Source organism: Trichosurus vulpecula, chromosome 5 (assembly GCF_011100635.1).
Source record: "Trichosurus vulpecula isolate mTriVul1 chromosome 5, mTriVul1.pri, whole genome shotgun sequence".
NCBI classification, from domain to species: Eukaryota; Metazoa; Chordata; class Mammalia; order Diprotodontia; family Phalangeridae; genus Trichosurus; species Trichosurus vulpecula.
The window spans coordinates 271,283,215-271,305,615 of NC_050577.1; the positions used below are offsets into that span (position 1 = coordinate 271,283,215).

A 22,401-nucleotide genomic window follows, 5' to 3' on the forward strand; every position below is an offset into this window, starting at 1 on the left:
CACCTTTCATCCCCTGATAAACTAACCCCTCTCCTTCCAAGAGAGATGGAACAGATTTCACTTTCTACCTTCCATTACCAGAGGCTTCCCAGCCCAGGGTAGGGTAGGGGTCTAAATGAAGGGGTCCCACTCTAGACAGTCAGACCATCCTCACTCTTTTTTTTGGCACCTGCATCTCCAAGTGCTTACCTTCACCCCAAGGCTTGACAGGCACAAGGGATGATTGTAGCTGGGTGGAAACTTTAATCAAGTAGCACCTAGGCTCCCCCAGAGCATGACAGGGACGTGGATAGCACCCCCAACAAGGTCCCTCCAACACCTGTACCCCACCAAAAGGTATATAAATTTATTGCATTTCAGCAAAGATCTGCAGCTTCCAGTATTCACAATGTGAAGATATTAACAATACAAAATATATTCTGAAAGTCAAATACCTGCAGTTTATAGTGCTTTCTCAGATTTGTTAAAAAATACAATGCTTAAAGTTTCCTATATAAGATATACAAAAGCAAAAAATATATATATATAGTAGAAATAAATCAACCATATTAATTTACAGCTTTTGTACCCAACCTTCCCCCACTCCTAAGCCCCATGTCCATCACTTCTGTATTTCCTGAAGTTAAGGGGGGGGTGGGGTTGAGAGTGGGGGGGGACAGGTTGTTTATTCAGGTTTGGGCTGGGCTTGGAAATTACCCATTAAACTGCACTCTGTTCAGAACCCACAGGTCAGGGTGGAATAGGACAGCTAGAAGGTCCCTAAAAAGATAGTATGAGATCTCTTACTAATTTGAGGAACACGGGAGGAAGCCAAAAGGTACAAAGGCCAGGCAAGGGAACGAATGTTATTAACATCACCTCTCCTATCCTAACCCCTACACCAAAAAAAAGCAAAAGCAAAAACAAAAACCCCAAACCCCACAACAACAGGATTGGTCATGACAAAGAAATGATCATAACATCTCATGAAAGAGGGGAGATGAGTCTCAGGATCAGTCTGACAGCTGGATTAATCTCTGATGGCTAAAACCTTAGGGAAAAGGGACTTTCAGAAAAGACCTATAGCTCCTAACTAGGCACAGGACTCCCTACTCCCTACTCTGGAGTCCAGGGGACTCAAGCTGCCAAGGGCCAACTCTCAAAAGTGCATGGGCCAAACAACACTCCCACGTTGGAACTTCCTTGGTGGGTAGAAGGCAGAACAAAGGGAAAGATGGGTCTGTTGTAAATTGATCCAAGGCAAAAATAACATATGCTTTCCAAGGAGTAAACCCATAGCTGTCCACTCAATAAAGAACCAACCTCAAATACCTTTGCCAAAGGCTCCACTGCCCCCAGCAGCAGTGCTGAACTGGTTTTCCCTGTAATCCCACATTGCTAGGGGAGGAAACTGTGCCTTTTGAAATATTCATTGGGGTGTCCTGCCCCCTTCCTTTAACGGATCCAAAAGTACATGATTATAAATCTACATCGAAAGAATTTGCTGAGTCCTCTCCAGGAGCTGAGGGGAGGTGGGGAGGGGAGGATGGGATGGGATGGTAGAGGATGATAGGCTGGGGCACAAATTCCTTTGTTTCAGCATAAACAGGATTTGGTCTGGGAAACAATCTTAGGTTACCTAAGACCCTTGCAAATGATTCCTGAGTTTTGAAAACAGCATAAGTCCTCACAGAATGGAGCTGAACATGCTTCAAGTTAATCTTTAAGATATTAACAGTCATTGAGTTTCAGGTTAAAAAAACAAACAAACACCAAAACCCTAATCTTGCTGGATTTTATATAAAATATAAGGCAGAATCACAGCATCATCTATTTGTAGCAACAGTAAAAAGACAATTTATGAAAAGGTCGAGGCCTCTGCTTATGGACTGGAACACTGTTTTCACTTTCACACACACATATATAGAGTAATTCCCCTCAAAAAGTGCAGAAGGAGCTTAGTATGTTTTATGACCCCTTAACTTGCCCTGTTTCAAAGCATGACTGTTATAAGCAAAGAAGTGACCTCAGGGACACACTCAAGGGTACAGAGAAAAATGGATTTCTACGGAAGGGGTCTTGAGGTGTTTTGATTCTAGAGCTTTCTGATTATTTTCAACAATTTCAAAATAATTTCTTTTACGTGTATGTAGATATGAACACGCACACAGACATGCACACATGCATGCGCACACACACTTCACTAGCTATCAGCTCAGGGTAATTTTCATTTATTGCAGGTCTGCTTTAACAGTGGCTAACAGAAACTTATCCCCCAACCCAACAGATCCACACAGACACATCCATTTCTACACCTTGCTCACAGTGAGTGAAAAGCTCCCTGATGAGAAACCAAATGGTCAAAAGACACAAAGCTTCAGAGGCTGGACCTTGAGGCCAATTCTAGTTGCTTTTGGATCTCTCAATGACAAATGAACCAAGAGCTTCCTGTTGCTATCATTCCTGGACTCTCCTCTAGATCTGGGCCTAAAGGAAATGGGAATATTTTGTTTCTAAAGACACTGGCACCTCCACTGAAGCACAGGAGTCACTCCTTTCCTGAGGTGTCATCCCTACAATCTCTCAAAGCAGATAACAGTGTGAGGAGAAAAAGTTCTTCTGACCTCCCACTAGTTTACTGAATCCCAGAACAATCCTACTTTTGTCCCCAAACAATTCTGAAGGACTGAAATTAGGGGAAAAGCATCAAATCGTGATAATCCTTAATAATGGAGTCAGAGGGAAATTTCTAGGGATGTTCTAAATAAAGAGCAGTACTGCTTTTCAGGCAGTATGAAGTCCAGGCTCTAAGAAAAATCAACCTAGACCAAACCTGGAAGCAGGTGAAACAAATTTAACGAAGTCTCCAACTAACCCCCTGAGGCTGGTTATTCTGAGTACCCTCCTGGTCTGGGCACATCCTTCATCCCCTGGTCCACTCCTCACTCACAACCCTACCACCATCTTCTGATGTTTCATATGGTGTGTACAATCTCACCACCTCTCCATGGCCTACTATCCTTTTTCCTAGAACCACCTGTGATCCTGGATGCTTGAACATGACAAAAAGGCACTGCCTCTGACTCTCTGGCTCCAGGGTGGGAGGAAGTGAGGGGAATGCCTCCATCAGTAGTTTCTCTGAATGGCTCTCTGACCCTGCCACTTCAAGCACTGGCCCAGGGCTTCTTTTCCCCTTCTACTGTCAGGACCAAAGATTACTCAAAAATATTGGGAGCCCTGGTCCAAAGAATATCATCTAAAAGATAAACACTAAATGATGAGGTGGAAGAAGGAAAAAGGGGGTGGGGGGAGGAGACTGAAAGGTTGTGATTGAGAAAGGTAGTATAGAAAGCTGCTCCCAATTAAAATGACAAAATGAAGAAAAAAAACCATATATATATAAAACCTAAAAGCAGAGTATATGAATGCTTAATCTCATGGGAGGTCAGGACAGCATCTGCAGAAAGGCCTGGTGAGCCAGGCCAAGGCCCAGCCACAAGGAGATAAGGCATTATTATAAAACTGACCACGGTATTTTGGTCACAGGATGTTCCTCCTCCTCCCTCTGAGCCTGCTCCCCACTGTGAATGTCTTTTATATACTTTATATATACACATATATATAATATAGAATCTGTCTTTTGTTAAAAAGTATTTCAATGATCATATATATATTTATCAAGGCATGATGGCTTTAAGGAAGGGGAAAGAGGGAAGGATCCATCATGGGGGAGGTAAGATAAGTAAAGCAGAAAGGGAGAGGTTGGGGAAAGAAGTTTAAAAGGAAACCGTCTGGGGTCAAATGCTCCATGTAGGGTAGCGGGGTCACATCAATAGCTTTCACTCATGTGCCCCATTCCAGGTAGGGTACTAGGGCACCAACTCATCTCCTGGGTCCCCCCCACACTTCCCATTGCTGTGCATCTTTAATGCCTTGTGGCTCCCTCTCCCACATGTCTCTTGGACCCATGCTACCTTGTACCCCAGGGTTTGTGGGTACAGCCCGTGTCTCTGGCACCGGGCACCTGATCTCAGAAGCCATTGCCACTGATATTGATAGACTGCAGGTCAGCTACCTGCATGACGTTGATGCCACTGTTGGCAAGTCGGGCAATACCCTCTGGGCAGATAGCTTCCATAGCTACCATGTTGGTGGTAATGAGGGCAGAAGGAGTGGGAGTGCCACTGCCCTCTGAGCCTGCCCCACTGTCCAGGGGCATGGTGCCTACGCTCAGGGCCACTCCTGGGCCTCCTTTTTTATTCTGGTGGGTCTTGATGTGCTTCGACAAATGGTCACTCCTCATGAAGCGCTTGGGGCATTCAGGGCAGGCAAACTTCTTCTCACCTGGATGAACAGAGAGAATAAAGGTGAGGAGACCTAACTTTGAAAAGGAGGTAAACAGGAAGGGGTGGTTGAAAGACTAGGGACCTTGCCCAAGCCTCTATCTTAAAACATCATATTAGAAGTACCTAGTGAGACTATCCCAGGTCATGCCATATTTGTAGGGTTAGCCTGTGTTTTTCTCCAGGAGGCATCTCTATTTTACTCCGACCTCCAAAGAACTGTGCTACTAAATCCCTGAACACCCAGTACACCCTGACATTAAGTCCTTCCGTGAGATAAAGGTAATCAGCAATCCCTGAGGGAATCATTCTAGTATAATAAGTACTGTTAGGGGAGATGAGGAGCAGGAAACACAAGTACCAGAACAAATCTTTTGTTTATTTGTTTATTTTTGGAGAGGGGAAGGGAGAAGCACAGCAGTACTGTGGTTGTTCTATTAGGAGAGGGATGGGAACATAGGAGGAGGAAGAAGTGGTTCAAAGGTACTTCCTTTACCTCCAAACCAGGTCAAAACCTTGGTCCTCCGGTCCAACCTATAGCTCTTTTATAACACCCTAGATCAGTGAATCTCCTACTTGAAGACCTTTTGAATCAGGGGAACCCATTCCCTCCACAAGCATCCTATTCTCCACTTTGAGAGAACTTAATTGTTAGTAAGTTTTTCGTTGTCTCAAAATCTGTAACTTTCAGCCACTGGTCCTGGTTCTGTACTCTGAAGCCAATCATAAAAAGTCTAACTTCTCTTCCACATGAATTAGCCAATGTACTCAAGTTTGCTCTATGTCAATTTTTTTGAAGCTATATTTATACCTTTTGCTTTTATGTCACATTATTATCCTAACATACTCCCATCTCCCTTTCCCATCAAGCATCTCCTTATAAAAACCCCACATTTTCTAAAACTTCTATAAAAATAAGTTCAGTTATACTTTTCTAGAGTATTTGAACTAAAATTGTTAAGTTATTTACCAGGCTTATCAGTATGTGTATTTCCTGAATTCCCAACTAGACTGCAAGTTCACCAAAGACTAATACTGGAGCAGAAGCAGTCTTGGAACAGTAGATATCTGTTTCAGGATACAGTTCTGACCCCCTGACTGGCCTCTCAGTTCATCTGCCCCTTGACAGGTGCTCACTCACCAGTGTGTGTGCGTTTGTGCCGCTGGAGCTCATCTGAGCGGGTAAAGCGCTTTCCACAGTACAGCCAAGAACAGATAAAGGGCCTCTCGCCTGTGTGCCATCGTAGGTGTGCCCGAAGGTGGGAAGTCTTGCCATAAACTTTGCCACAACCTGGCATGTGGCAGATGTGTTGCTTCTTTTTACCAGGGTCCCCAGAGCCCCTGTCAGAGAAAACACAGGCACCACCTGTCATCTTTTGAGATACAAACAAGGTGACCTCCTACATATTCTCACTCTCTCTTTCTCAATAATGCAAACCCTTCGATCCGTGAGGAGCTGAGAAATCGCACAGCCGGGGGAGCACTCTGGCTTTCCCCTAGGAAACAAGCAAGATTCAAAGTCACGATGCTCGCTGTTTCCTTGTATCTTTCTCTGGATGCCAGCCCCTTCATGTCCTATGCCAGTTTCAGAAGGGCATCGAGGGGATGCCATCATGCAGAGAGCACTGGACCTGGAGTCAAGAAGAGCTGAGCTCAAATCCAGCCTCAGACCCTCACGAGCTGTGTGACCCTGAGCAAGTCACTTAACCACCGTCTGCCGGCGTCTCCTCAGCTGTAACATGAGGATGATAATAGCATGTGTGTCCTAGGGTTGTTGTGAGATCAGATGAGACGAAAACTGTAAAGAGCTTAGCACAGTGCTTGGCACGCAGTAAGTGCTATATAAATGTCAGTCATTATCATCATCAAGAAATGATCCTTGGTAAGTGATTTGTGCATCTAAAAGGCTGTTTGTAATGCCCAACTCTAGATATTACTCATGGAAAACACTAGGATTTGGCTGGTTATTTACACAGGGAGAAGGACTCTGCTCTCCTTAAGCCTTTGGAATATTCCATAATGAGGGCACAAGTACTCTCCTCGATGAAGATACAGCCAGGGAAAACTGAAAGCTGGAGGAACTGATTAAAGAAGGAACCAAGTAAAGAACTGATTTTCTGAAGGATGAAAAAATGAAGAGAATATAGCCCTTGATTCACATTCTAGATATGTGGAAAAGTTTTTGACATATTTTTAATTTTAGTCCCTTCCCTATATATCACTGTTTCCAACAACACTTTAGGTTGCCTTCCTATCTTTCTCTCCTCTAAAACAAATGAAATTTATTTTGAACTTCTAGGAAGATGACTCACCTCCCTTCACTGTCTTTACAATATGGGCAGGTGCAAGCCTCCCGACGCGTCCTCCGACCAGGCTGGGGCTGGGGGTCTGAGCTGGACTCTCCTTCCACCCCACCGGCTGCGTCATCATGTATTCCATCACCACTAGCCCCGTGAAGGCCAAGTTGAGCCCCATGGTCTCCTGGAAGAGAAAAAAAATAACTCTTATTCCTGTTATCACAACATTAGCTCTACCACCTTAGCAACATTTTAACTCCCTGAATTCATGACACATCCCTTGCTTCAAAATTCTGAGTAGTATTCAAAATTCTAATTACCCAGGTTTGAAACCTTATAGTCACTGAATGAGAAACTTAAAGTTGGGTGGTCACTCAGTCCAAGTCCTACTTGGTGGTAATGAAGAAATTTTGCATAACACAAGCGGCTCATTTAATTTTTGGACTACTCCAATTCTTCCTTAAACTAAACTGAGCTCTATGTACTAAAAATATCGATCCATTGTAAAGATTAAATCTAGGAAGGCTATATTAGGAAATAGAGGTGATATAAAAACAAAAGATAATGATAAAATTTTAAAGAAGAATGCCTATTATTTCACATAACCATCCTTCAAATATTTCAAGATTAGTTATGTTAATCTAGTCTTCTTTTTCTTTTCCACGCTATCTCTAATTCTTCCAAATGTTCCTCACATGAGCTTAGAATCCTCATAGTGCTCTCAGTTTACCTGTATGATCACTCCTTTGTTGGATCAACATCCATGACCTAGGGCACTCCAAGGCTGTTCAGAGCTCTCTTCTTTTCTCTTTATAGCCTCTCTCTCTTGTTAGGTTTATAAGCTACTATAAGTTCAGTTCTCACGTCTACACAAATGATTCCCAGACCCAATATGCAGCCCTGGTCTAAGATTCAGCCCCATGTCACCAACTGCCTAATGGATATTTAAAGCTTCTCCAAAACAGAATTCACTAGCTTTCCCCCAAAATCACCTCTTCTTCCTAACTTCCCTATTTCTGTCAAGGGCACCAACCATCTTTTACCCCTCACTTTCCCTCCTATTTATCTAATCAGTGTGAACTCATCGACTCTACCTCCATAGCTTCTCTTGCATCTTTCCTCATCTCTCTACTGACACAGTTACCACACTAGTTGAGGACCTCCTCACCTCTACCCTAGACTATCAGCCTCCCAACTGATCTCCCTGCCTCCAGTCTCTCCTCTCTCCAATTCTTCCCTTACACAGAATGCCAAAATGATACTCCTAAAGCACAGGTCTCACCATGTCATTCCCCAGCTGAAGAAATTCTAATGATTGCCTATTGTCTCTAGGATCATATACAAACTCATCAGGCAAGAATTTCAAGCTCTTTACAGCCGCAACCTACCTTTTCAAGCTCATCACACTTCAATCTCCTTTGTACCCTCTACAATCTAGCCAAACTGGTGTTCTTATGGTTCCTCATTCACCACACTCCTTCTCCCTTCTCAGTGCCTTTGCACAGGCTTTGGTTACCCCAGCCTAGAATGTGCTCCCTCTTCCCAACTCTGCTTCTCAGAATCTTAAGCTTCCTTCCTAAATTTTTCATGGTGCCCCCCATTCCACCCTACCTCATGTGCCAGGATCTCCTCCCAAACATCTTTCTTCTTTGTGTTTGGGAAGGAGGAAAGGAGAAGATGTATTTTGTACATGCTGAGTATGGGCCAGGCATTACACCAAGCACTTTACAATTCTCTTATTTGAGCCTCACTACAAGCCTGGTAGGTGCTATCATTATCTCCATTTTACGGCTAAGGAAACTGAGGCAAACAGAGGTGACTTGCTCCAGGTCACACAACTAGTAAATGTCTGAGGCTAGATTTGAATTCAGGTCTTAGTGGTTTACTTTTTTGTCTCATTATTCTTAGTACCTGGCATAGTGCTGGCAAACAGTAGGCATTGATTAAATGCTTCTTCATTGGAAGTGAACTCCTACTTCCTTGGTTCCTGATCCGTACTTCTGTAAAAGTTGCCTCAGGCAGCCCAGTTTTTCAAGCCTCTGAGTCAGGCCCTTTCTTCACACGCTGGAACTCGAAGGCCCTAGCCTCTTCACCTGAACTGGCACACTTAGAGAAGCCTCTTCTAAACCCCAGCTAATTTTTTAAATCTGAATTTAAAGCTTTTTACATTTTCCCTTAATGAATGTTGCCTTGTTAATTTCAGGCGACCCTCTGACCTCTGGGGACCTTTCTGGATCCTGTTCTTTAGTTGGTTTAGGATTTGAATTCATCTAAAATGACTGCTCTTATATCCTCATTCATCCTGGGCTTAAACTGGCTCTCAAATGTTTTTCTTCCTTTTCTGTTTGAATATCCTTCTAAGAAGGTCTGCTTCAGTGTCATCTGATAATATCACAACATCTGCCCTGAGCAAGGAGTTTGTTTATCCCTCCTAATTCATGGAATTTCAGCAGTTGGCACCCCAGACATCATCAAGGCTAGATGTTCTTAACCTGGTATCTTTGAATTTGTTTCACTTCCTCTTGTAATATTTTGATAGCTGTATCCCAATATGATTTGTTTTCTTTGCAACCCTGTGTGTTATATTCTATGCATTTAAAAACATAATTCTGAGGCAGGCTCCATAGGCTTCAACAGACTGACTGTCCAAGGGGTCCAAGAACACACACAAAAAGTTAAAAACTCCAGGTCTAGGTCAACCCATGCCTCAATAGTAATTCCATCTAAAGTATCCTGATGCCTTCCTTTTTATAAGGCTCCAAAACACTACAAAGGCTACTCAGGTGACAGCTATACACGTTCCTCCTGTTAAAATTCTATGGCTAAGTCAACTGGGGAGAATCCTTAAGCAATATAGACAGACGATGTTCCCCAAATCCAAGAACATGTACACCATGACTGGTGGTAGGAAAACAAGGATGACCACCAGAATAAATTCCTCTAATGACACTTCCTCTTCTGGAATACTTTATAAACCCAAACTGCTTTACAAAATTGCAAGCTCGAGTATTGTGTCTTATTTATTTATCTTTGTAAACCCAAAGAATCTATTTTCTCATAGCAGGAGCTGGCTGAATACTTACTACCAAAGAACCAATGAATTTTGCAAGCAAAGATAGGATATATGACTTATCTAGTCAGAAAGAGAAAATAAGCTTTCTTACAGAAAGAGAATGAGATTTCATTCTAAGAACCATAGTTCCTGCTTCTAATACTTCTTTTGACTTGTCTTTCTTTCACCTTTAAAGCCACATACTTCTCTAGGGCTAGACTACAACAGAAGCAATGGTGTCTTGAATAACTAAAATGAAATTTCCCGGGACCTTATTACCAGAAACCTCATTAAACCTAGGAAGCATTTAGAGTTTGGAGATTTTAAGAAGAAACTTGAAAACTATGCTCTCGGAACGCAAGCAATGCTGTGGTTGTATGGAGAAAATATCCTGGTCCAGTGAAGGGAAGAAGGAGATGGTATTAGTGACAATAACTAGAACTGAAAACAACTATGAAGTTACAATTCAGGGCCAACTACTTTTGTTGATACCATGGAAATTCAAGTCAGTTCAACACATATTTAATAAGCTTCTATTATGTGCAATGTACCATGGCAGAGAAGAAATTATCCAGGATATGTGGATGTGACAGATATATTATGTTACTTAATAGCACTTGTAATTAAAAACCAAATTTGTGAGAACTCATTACAATTTCTGAAATACACGTTCAAACAGGCCGTGAAGCTCCTAAACCAATGGAAATACCTGGCATTTTCTGAGATTGGATGACAGAAGCATGTAATATTAATGCTAAAAAGAACTTAAGAGATCCTTTGGTCCAGCCACTCATTTTACAAACACAGAAACTGAGGCCCAGAAAGGTCAGTTCGTGTCACAGTCTAAGGGGCACATGGTCATTCCATGTTGCTCAGCACAGTGCCTAGCATGTTATGAATAACTCAAATTGAAATAAATGCAGATGACATTTTTGGCACACTATAGTTCTGGCACAAACCAGATCAGAACTTACAGAGGATTCATCAGAAGGCATTCATGCTTCAGGTAGAGGTTAGACTAGCTGATCTGTTAGGTCTTTTTCTAACATTAGAATTCTAAGACTAAGTAACTTGCCCCAAGGTTACTAAATGAGCTGGTGGCAGAAGCAGGACTGGAGCCCAGGCCTTGTCCTCCACTTCAGTATTCTTTCCTTATATTAGGCTCTTTCCATCATTGTATTCATCCACAAAATAGTTTAGAGACAAATCAGGGACCCACAGTGATAATTCTATAAGGAAACAACAGTGGCTACTATTCTGGCTGCTCTCTCTGCTTTTCAAAAAAAAAAAATGGAGCGAGGAAAGTGAGGCCTACTTTAGTTCTGTCACTCATCCTGAGTCCTTTTCAAAACTAGCCTGCCCTTCCTTATGTTATCGATATCTTCAAGTCTTCCCTAGCTATTGTACTTAGCATTGCCAGACTTTTGAGATACAATGCCCAATATTTGTTTGGGCAGTTCTGTAAGTGCTGTAGGGCAGATTTTTAATTTGATTTGAATTTATTTATTTATTTAACATGTTTAGTTTTCAGCATTGATTTTCACAATAGTTTGAATTACAAATTTTCTCCCCATTTCTACCCTCCCCCCCACTCCAAGATGGCATATATTCTGGTTGCCCTGTTCCCCAGTCAGCCCTCCCCTCTATAACCCCTCTCCCCTCTCATCCCCCTTTCCCTTCCTTTCTTGTAGAGCAAGATAAATTTCTACACCCCACTGCCTGTGTATCTTATTTTCTAGTTGCATGCAAAAACTTTTTTTTTTTTGTTTTTGAACATCTGTTTTTAAAACTTTGAGTTCCAAATTCTCTCCCCTCTTCCCTTCCCACCCACCCTCCCTAAGAAGTCAAGCAATTCAACCTAGGCCACATGTGTATCATTATGTATAACCCTTCCACAATACTCATGTTGTGAAAGACTAACTATATTTTGCTCCTTCCCAACCCATCCCGCTTTATTGAATTTTCTCCCTTGACCCTGTCCCCTTTCCAAAGTGTTTGTTTTTGATTACCTCCACCCCCATCTGCCCTCCCCTCCATCATCCCCCCCCTTTTATTTTTTTTTTATCTTCCTCCCTCTTCTTTCCTGTGGGGTAAGATACCCAATTGAGTATGCATGGTATTCTGTAGGGCAGATTTTTAAAAATAAATTTACATGAAGTTTGTTTTTGGAATTTAAAACTTAATAAATAAATTCATACCTATGGATAAATGAAACACCCCCCCACCCCCGCATTAGAAAACAGGGCTGGAAGTCAATGTACCAGGTAAATAACATGTTATTAATTAGCCTTCTAAAATAGCTCAAGGAGATTGCTTTTGCTAATGAATAATGGCTCCCCCTCGTGGTGATATAGAGTTTGTCCTTGAAATAAGCATACGTGGCTCAAGAGATTTGCTGCTAGCACAAGTCATGGATAAACAAGCAAAAAGTTAACTTTGGAAGAGAAATTTTCCATGTGTTTGCAGAACTCTGTCTACTCTGAATCTTCGGTCAAGGAGAAATGAAGGATCTAAGTAAACCAACTTCTACATATCATTCCAAATCCCAATACTTCAATCTGAGAAGCTGGGTAAATAATTCCTTTTTCCTCAGTTTCCTCCCACCTCATGCCCAACCTTTACAATTTAATGGGAAATAATTTTCCACTGTTTTACTTAAATGTAATTACGGACTTTTGGACCCAGTGGAGAACATGACTTATACCTCTTCTCTATTCCCCTCCCCTTTCTTTTTCAAACAGATAGACAAGATAAGCAGCCAGATGATTCGGCCAATTAATTGCCCCTCACAATAATTTCAAACTTTTTTTTTGTTTGGAAGAACACTAAATTGCCACTTAATTAATTTAAAGCTAGGTGGGGTGAAATGCCAGCAAAGCACCAAATGAACTGTTTCCAACTCCCTTTAATAACTATTTCAGAAAGAGAATGGTTGTATCTTTAAATGTGGTATTGGTTAAAGACAGAAAAAGATTAAAGAATTTTCTTTCCATGATGAAAAAAGCTAGTAAACCAAAGGCACAATTTAATGACAGCTTTGCTCAGCCCAATGGTCCACCTCTAGCATCAGGCTATAGACATTACCCATACTTCTCAGTTTACTTGAAATGACAAAACGTGCCAAGGCCATGAACTTCCAAGGAAGACTACTATGCTAGGCCAGGCCAAGACAAATATATATTGTTCTCTGAGAAGGCATCTGTAAAAAAACACCATGGATAAGGGAAGGATATAGGAAGGCCACAGGGAAAACAGCAAAAATGGCTACAAAGTTTGGTTAAGATCCAAGTCACCCCCATATACTTCTAAAGTCACTGGCAGATCTAGCATCCTACCTTCCTACCCAACTGCCCATTACAACTGTTCACGGGCATCATCAGGAACACTTATGAACATTAAATGAGTACTATTTCTTTTTTTTTTAATTTATTTTTTTTAAATGAGTACTATTCCAACAAAGAATGAATTAAACCATGTACCACATTTATAAATACACATAGCACTGTACCAGCTCTATCATTTTGTATGTACTGTATCTCATTTTACAGAAGGATCCCTGAGGAGTAGCAATCATTCACTGGATACAACCTGCTCAAACCTGGTGCTGCACTGTGGAGCACAAAAATATTACACCACCATCCAATCTCACCTATGCAAAATATAGTCAAAAATAAAAACAAAAAAAGTGAGAAGTGAAAAACCAAAACAGACGTTGCAAAGTCCCAGCATCTAAGCACAGAAGCTCTGACTTAAGTTTATTTATTACTAAGTACAGTTGCTGACCTATAGGCTTAATGTTAGCTATCAATGTTCTTCAATAAAGGTTGGGGGGGAGAGAAAGAGGGGTTTTAGGAGAACTGAAAAGGAATAGCGTCCTGCCAGAGGCAAGTGCATTGACATCATAAAACAATTCAGGATGAGAGAGAGGAGACACAAAAAGACCCAGCAGCGTAGGGCTATTTAGTAAAAAAGCAGTCCTACATACTCAAAAAGCCCACATACTCTAAGAGTTCACAGCTGTACAGTGGTTGTTTCTCAGCCCCTTGGAAAGAGCCTGCTCTCCCACCACCCAGCCAGCTCTAGGAGAACCAATATACAGTGGACTCTCTTCCCTTTTGGGGGCTCCCCACCCCTAAGCCATCCACCACTGGGCCTGGAGAAGCAGTCAGATGACCAAGGAACAGCACCTCTGGTCTTTGCCCTCTGATAATTTCAGTCAGTGAAAATAGTGACTAGAAGTCATCCTGAATTTTCTGTTAAGATGGCATCTAGAAAGACTATAATAGAAGAGCCCAGCTTTCCCCACACATACTCCAGCAAGTATCTGAAATGGACCCCAGCTAGAACAATGATAAAGAAAACAGATTAAGTTCCACCACACAGTCCAGAACAGCACAAAAAGACTGCCAGAAGTCAGTGAAGGTTAGGAGGGACTTGTGCCAGGGTAAGCCCCAATGATCAGACCTGAAGACTGAAGTAAACAGAAGAAACCCTGGAAATATCATGAAATAATAATAGAAGCCCAAGAGAAAAACACCCATGGAAAGAGTAACTCTACAGCAAATACCAACAGAGTCTCAGAGAAGTAAAAATGGCTTGGCCACAAGTTCTATAAAAATGGATGGAAGAAATGAAACTGGAGATTTGAAAAAATAAAATTCGATTTGAGAAAAGAATTCTGGAGGGGAAAAAAACTGGAGAGATCTCAGAACAAAAAAGCTTATCCAACAATCACAACTCAATGATTCCAGGAGAACAATAAGAAATATTATAACAAAACCTAAAGATTGGGGAAAAAAGGAAAATGTCAATCTAATATCAAAAACAAATGACCAGTCAAATAGATTAAGGAGAGATATTCAAAAATCTTTGGAGCCCCTGAAAACCATGACCCAAAGACTTGGATACTGTATTTCAAGAAATCATGAAAGAAAACTGCCTAGCTCTATTCTTAAACAAAAAAACCCCATCAATTACCTACTGAAAGAAACCCCAAAACGAAAACACCCATGACTGTTAGAGCCAATGTCCAGAGCTTCAAAGTTTAAAAAACCATATGCACCAGGAAGAAAAAGTCCCAAGCACCGAGGAATATATAACCAAGGCATCTAGGTTATATAAAGACACAGCAGCCAACTACTAAAAAGTTAAGAAAATCTAGGAATACAATATTTTCCTAAGAAAAGATAATAGCTTACAACTAACTTACCCTCCACAACAATATCCTATCCTACAAAAGAAAAAAAGGACCTTTATGTACAAGATTTGTAAGCATTCTTGATAAAAAGATCAGGATTGAGTAGAAACTCTGAAAAGAAAAACAGAAATAAAGAGAATCCTGGATATGTAGTTAAATGAAGGTCAAAAGAAAGATTACGTTCCTCAGTTCCAATGAGAGAAGGATCTCTTGAGAATTCCACTGTTTTCAAAGGACACAAAGAGTTAAGTAACATACAAACACAAAGATTCACTGTGGTTTAAGATCTGTTTTGTTTATTTTAAGAAAGTAAAGAAAAGGACTAGGGAAAAAAGACTGTATCCAGGAAGAAATAAGGAAGGGCACTTACCATTTCCCATAACTGAAAGAAAACTGGTGAAAGATGGAAGAAATGGGTTTACAAATGGGGTTACAAGTGAATTCTATCAAACATAAGAAACAGAAACACAGAAAGAAAAATTACAAAACTACAAAATTAGGGAAAGGCAGGATCCTCCCAAATTCCTTTTATAAGACAAAGTCCAGATAACTAAACCAGAGAGGGATAAAACATAAAAACCTAAACCAGTATCTCTCCAATGAATACTGATGAAAAAATATTGAACAAAATAATAGCAATGAGGCTATAACAATATATTTAAAATATCACATACATTATGATCAGATAGGAAAAAAAATCATGATTATATCAGAACACACAGAAAATACTTAACAAAATAAACCACACTTTATGCTAAAAAAAAAAAAAAGGGAGGAGGGACACGGTTCTTAATTTGGTAAATTGTATCTAACCAAAACAAAGAACTAGAAGTATCTGTAGTGGAGAAATGCCTGAGGTTTATCCAATAAGATTAGGGGTAAACTAAGAATGTCCAGTGTCACCATTATTATTTGATATAATTCTAGAAATACTAGCTATGGCAATAAGACAGAAATAAAAGAAATTAAGGAATAAGAACAGACACAGTGAAAATAAAATTACCACTTCTTATAGATATTATGGTTTAGTTACAGATTCAACTAAAAAGACCTACTTGAAACAGTAACTTTAGTAAAAGGGCAGTATATAAAGTAAACCTGTATAAATCACTGGCCTTTCTGTAGAATACCAACAAAACCCAGGCAGAAAGAAGTGACGGAAAAAAAAATCCATTTGAGATAACTGAACAATGTATATAATACATGGGAATTCACCTACCAAGACACATAAGAAGTATATGAATATTAACTATGAAATCCAAATTACTGAAGATATAGAAAAGACAATACTACTTAAATTAACTTGCAGATTCAATATCAAATGATAAAATTCATCTGGAGTAACAGAAGGTCAAGAAAACACAAGGTAAATAATGAAAAGAGGAAAAGTTAGGGGACCTACCAGAGTACCAGATCTCAAAACTGTACTACAAAACAATAATCATCCAAGCAGTCTGGTACTATTTAAAAAATAGAAAAGTCAAAAAAAATGGAAGAGATCAGTTACCTAAGATTCAGAAGCAATCAAAAACAGTAGCATACTATTCAATAAACACAACAACTCCAGCTACTGGGGATTCCTAGAGGAAAACAAGAAAGCAGTCTGGAAAAAATTAGGCTTAGGCCAATATCTCACACTATTTACCATGATAAGATCCAAATGGATAAATGAACTAATTATAATTTATCCAAATGGACAAATGAACTAATTATAAAAGGTTATATCATATACCAATCAGGAGCTATCTTTAGGAACTATGAATAAATAAAGAAAAAGTTCTTGACCAAATAAATAGCAAGAAACATAGGAGATAAAATGGCGAATTCTGATTACATAAAACTGAGAAGGTTTTGTACGAATAACACCAATACAGTTAGAATTAGAAAGAGTTAACTGGGAAAAAATCTTTACAGTTTATTTCTCTAATCAAGGTCTACTATCCAGGATATATAGGAAATGTATTCCAAATGTATAAGAATAAGATCTGCATTCCCCAACAGCTAAAGAGTTGAAGGAAATGAACTGGTAAGTTCCCTAAAGGAAGAAATCCAAGCTATCAACAACCTTATCGTAAAATATTACAAATCACTAATAATAAGAGAAATTCAACTATGAAGTTTTACCTCACATGCATCAGATTGGCAAAGATTTTTGGAGGGACCTGTAAGAGGAAAAATACACTAATGCACCTCTAGTGAATATGTGAAATGGTCTAACGATTCTGAAAAAAGATTTTTTAATGTATCCAAAGTCACCAAGTTGCATCCCGTTTGATCAAGGGATTCCAATACTAGGCACATACACCTCAAAGACGGCATAGGACCAATATGTCCAAAAATATTCATAGAAGCACTTTTTATTGTGGTGTAAGTATTGGGAAAAACAGTACGGACCCAACAACTGGGGAATGGTTGAAAAAATTATGATATTAACATACTACAATTGCACTGTAAGAAATTATACAAGGGACAGATTCAGAGAAACCTAGGAAAACATGTATGAACTGATGCAGAGTGAAATGAGAGGAGTGGAAAAAATTATAAAATGACCACAAAACTGTAAAGGAAAACAGTAAAAGACTTAAGAACAATGATCAATGCAGTGATCAACCACAACCCCACAATACTGATGATGACTCATTCTTTCCATTTCTTGGCAGAGAGGTAATAAGACTTGTTTTGTGTGACTATATTTTTTTTGTTTTTTGGTAGTAGTGAGGGTGGGATGGGATAGTGGTGAATTAAGAGAGGTAATTACAGCAATTTGGAACTATGCCCAAAAGGGCAACCAAACTGTGCATACTCTTTGATCTATCAATACCACTACTAGGTCTGTATCCCAAAGGGATCATAAAAAAAGGAAAAGGACTTACATATATAAAAATATTTATTATTGTGGTGGCAAAGAATTGGAAATTGAGGGAATGTCCATCAATTGGAGAATGGCTGAACAAGTTGTGGCATGTGAATGTAACGGAATTTTTGTGCTATAAGAAATGATGAGCAGTATGATTTCAGAAAAACCTGGAAAAACTTACATGAACTGATGTTGAGTGAAGTGAGCAGAACCAGAGGAACATCATACACAGTGACGACAACATTGTGTGATGATCAACTATGATTGACTTAGCTCTTCTCAGCAATACAATGATCCAACACAATTACCTAAGACTCATAATGGAAAATGCTATCCACATCCAGAGAAAGAACTATGGAGTCTGAATGCAGATCGAAGGATACTATTATCACTTTTTTTGTTTTGTATGGCTTTTCCCTTTTGTTCTGATTCTTCTTTTACAACATGACTAATGTGGAAATATGTTTACATGACTACATATGTATATCCATCTTGGGGAGCGGGCATGGGAAGGAGAAAAAATTTGAAACTCAAAATCTTATACAAAATGAATGTTGAAAACTAGCTTTACATGTAATTGGAAAAAATAGAATACTATTTACCCAAAAAGAAAAAAAAGATGCTACAGTGAGATCAAAAAAAAAAAGAAAATATTAATGAAATATTTTTAAATACATAGAATGGGAAGTTTTCAGTAAGAATCAGGTGATTGGCAATGAGGTGGTCAAACTGGCTTTCTCCAGCAGGTGTCAGTGTCACCACGGGATAGATGAGCAGGGGTTTGGAACTGATCAACTAAAAGTTTCAACTGCAAGTTTGAGACAGTTTAAAAAGTTCATTCGAACAAAAAGGTTTGAAAAGTGGCTATTGACAAAAACAGGCCCAGATTAAAAATAAACAAAAAACAAACTGAAAAAGTCTGAGTTGTACTTAATCTATGTTTTGGAAAACACCAGAACTAAGTCAGCTATCCTAACACTCACTGTGCCTTGTGCTATTGGCCTTGGGCTAATTAATCGTAAGCCCAGAAAGGAACAATCGGATTCCTCCATTTTACCCTGCAGTTAAGATCTGAACATTAATTTTAATGTTCCAAAAATTAAATAAATACCAAGATTTTCAGTTTCCTCCATTTCCTGGAATTTTCTTCATCCTGAAAATTCCTTTCCCACATTTTAGCCTTTTCTTTCCTACAATCATATATCTGAACACTTGTCTGAAGAAATCCTTTCAGGTTAACATTCCTCCAAACTAGCTATAATTATTACTGTTTAAATGATTTATATTAAACACCTATGTGTTAAGAGGGTAAAGTCTGGCTTGGTGATAATTATCTTCAGGGGAAAAAAAGTCAAACTCATCTTTAATTTTGTATTCACATTTCCATCACTTACTAGGTTGTAAAAGTATGAAACATCTCAATTTCTCCCTAGGGAACTGAGATAGGGGTTTGATACTCAAATTCTTATAATTTAACATCCACATTAACTTCTGGAGTATTCAGCTTCATCAATTATAAATCAATTACTTAATATCTTCAAAGCAGAAAACATGTAAGTAGGAAAAAAGGGAAATTTAATGTGGTAGGAAGAAGACAGTTTCTGCTTATCCTTGCAATGTAAGTTAAAAGTGGAATGTTTCCAGGGTATAGGCTAGAAAAATGGTTTCCACATTACAGTAAAGGTGTCTAGTGGTATAAAAATGGTACCTGGAGTCAGGAGACCAAGGGTTTGAGTCCCAGTTTTATGACATACTAGCCTTGTAACACTGGGCAAGTTATGCTTTCTCCCTGGGACTCAGTTTCCTAAACTGAAAATAAAGAGGCTGTATTAGACGAGGTTCTCTTGCAGTATTAAAATCCTATAACAAGAGAGCCCAATAGAATCATAGTAATGGTTAAGTGACAATAGCTTCAAGAAAGGAAAACCTATTCAGCTGAAAAAAATAAAGGGAAGTGGGTCTATGCAAAATCCAGTTTTTTTCATGCCATATGGCCAAAATGAGAGAGAGAAGCTTCTTCTGAGTTTCCTCAGCATCCTGGCTTAGGGACTAAATTATTGCTAAAGTTCCTCCCATTTCATCTTGAAGAAACAAAAATATAGTTACAAAACATTTAACTAAAATATATTTGAAGTTAACTCATTAACAAATCAGGTCACCTGGTAGTCACACAGGATGCAATAAACTCTCTAGTCTACTATTTTCTCCCAACTTTCTTTTATGCTCAACCATCAAGAAACTGGATAATACAAGTTCAGCGAAGTTGGGAAGAGAAGTGAGATACACCACTTTAGCTTGAGTCATATGCCCCTACTAAGAAGGCCCAGAGGAAATAGAGTTCTAATTTATCCCTTCTCCATATACTATTTGGTTTCCCGGACACTGCATCATCCTTGTTCTCTTCCTACTTCTGACCTCCTACTTTTCCTGCTCCCTAAATGTGGAAGTCCCATAAAGGTTTTCTGATCAGCACCCTTCTATATCCTCTCTTTTGTGATCTTCACCCATTTCCGTGATTTCAACAATCATATCTAATCAAATTATTATTACATTTATATCTCTAGTCACAACAGAAGCAATAAGTGGCTTCTGGATCTCTCAACTCAGGTTCCTGTCAGTCACTCAAACTCATTATCTTCTACTATCCAACCAAGTCCTCCTACTCCTGCCTTCCCCATTTCTATTAATGGCACCACCATTCTTTCAGTTACGCTAAAACCTGTGGAAGCATTTTTTATTTCTCTCCTCTTGTCCCACCTCTTCCCATCCCCCAAATCCAAACGCTCTGAATCCTAACTCCCCAACTCCTTCTCATTGCCACTTCTACCACACTAATTCAGATAAAGTATTCACCAGACCACAGGATTTCTCAATAGAAGGACCTTAGAAAGTCGTAAGAATGTATGTATTTAAGAGCTGGAAAGAACTTTAGAGGTCACCTAGTCCAGGCTCCCACTTTACAGATTAGGAAAGTGAGGCCCCGAGAGTAAATTTCCTATTGGCTGAATTGATATTTAAACTCATATCACCCACTGACCTCCAAAATCAGGGCTCTTTCCACTGCACTGCACTGCACTGCTGGAAGGGACCATGATGGTCCGCTAGCCCAACCTCTTTATTTTTATTTCCTTTTACTTCTTAAATGTTTTATCCATTTTTTTAAACCTTACTATCCTTCCTCAATGACTATCATGCCCAACAGAACCCTCTCTCTTGTGACAAAAAAAAATCAGTTATGTAAAACAAGTCAATATATTAGCCATATCTGACAACATAGGCTGGTTCTGCACCTGTAGTCCACAACTTCTCTACCAAGAGGAAGGAACCATGCTTCATCTTAGTCCTCAAGTCATGAGCTGTCCCTGTGTTGAGCCAAGTTCTGATGTCTTTCGGTGCCTTTCTCCTTTATATTACTATGATCACTGTTCACCCTATTCTGGTGCTGCATCAGTTCATGCCAGTCTTCCCAAATTTCAATTATTCATAATTGCTGCTTCTCACAATTACTGTAATATTCAACTCCCTCATTTTACAGATGAGGAAACCGAAGCTACGAGGTGACAGTCACTCAGGCAATAAATAGCCAAAGCAGGATTTGAAATCGAGTCTTGATTTCACACTGAACTACCTTGCCTCTGGATCCACTGCTCCCTCCTGTTCTTGCTCTCTATCATCATGATGCAATTGCCTGCCTGCTTTCTCTCCCATTTCAAACTACTCTGTATACAGTTGACTGACTTCCTAAATCCAAACTCTGACCTGACCAATCACTGCCTGAGCTTAGAAGTCTTTGAAGACACAAACCCTTTTCTTAAACTCAAAGTTCAGCACATTACTCTGGAGAGCTGGAGTCCTGGCTCCTGGTACAACTACCTACTTCCCCCAGGGCCTCAAATGCACCAGACACTTAACATATCAGAATGGAATCAACAATCTAAATGGAGCTTTAGAACACATCAGCAGAAGTAACTCTGCAGAACTCGGCAGAAGCAGGGAACCTTTTGCTCTTAGCTAGAGTCAGCTCTTTAGTTTATTTTCATCCAGTCTGTGGCCTAAGAACTAAATGACAATTTATGCCCTGAGTTTCAAAATCACTAGAAGCCAAAGAATTCTGAGTTATCTGTCCTGCCTGCTTTCTGATTTTTTTTTTGGTGTATCATGTCTGTGTTGTCTGTTTTACCCTTTGTCTATTTCTTATCTGACCTCAAACATATGCTACCATACTGATTAGAATTTAAAGTTTCCAATTAAGGGTGGACAACTTTTAAGGGACATTGATCCCCAGAAAAATCCAGGACTATAAAATAACTTATTTAGCTTTGTTTTCCTTAATTTTTTCCCAAGGGGGAAAAATATAAACCTGCCTTTTCAAAGGACCAGAATGACCAAAACATTTCAAATTCTTTCCTATTCAAAAATATTCACTTCATATGTGGAACCGTGAGGTCAAGCAGAGTTCCCTGCTTGACAATCCACATTTAGGATCTAAAGCACTGACAGACACACCTACAATTGTACAAACACATGAGATGTTTTAAATATTTTAACAGACATTATGCGACACCTCCATGAGTAATAGGGCAAGTATCATTCTTATTTTACTCATAGGGAAACTAAAGCCCAGAAACTCCAAGCAAGGTAACCAAGTCCCTTGATAGGGAATTAAACAGATTACA

At 39.6% G+C, this 22,401-nt stretch overlaps 1 protein-coding gene across 1 annotated transcript in view; it reads right to left on the reverse strand.

Moving 5' to 3' along the window:
- Window positions 1–322: 322 nt before the first annotated feature.
- The window catches only part of SP1 (Sp1 transcription factor), a 37,590-nt gene continuing 15,511 nt past the window's right edge, over window positions 323–22,401 (reverse strand). Inside the window, exons 4-6 of the mRNA XM_036759001.1 lie at window positions 6,635–6,803; window positions 5,464–5,663; window positions 323–4,323 (exon numbers count right to left, since the gene is read on the reverse strand). Coding sequence (XP_036614896.1) covers window positions 4,010–4,323; window positions 5,464–5,663; window positions 6,635–6,803 — 683 coding nt within the window. The 3' untranslated portion in view covers window positions 323–4,009. The remainder of the gene's footprint in view (window positions 4,324–5,463; window positions 5,664–6,634; window positions 6,804–22,401) is intronic.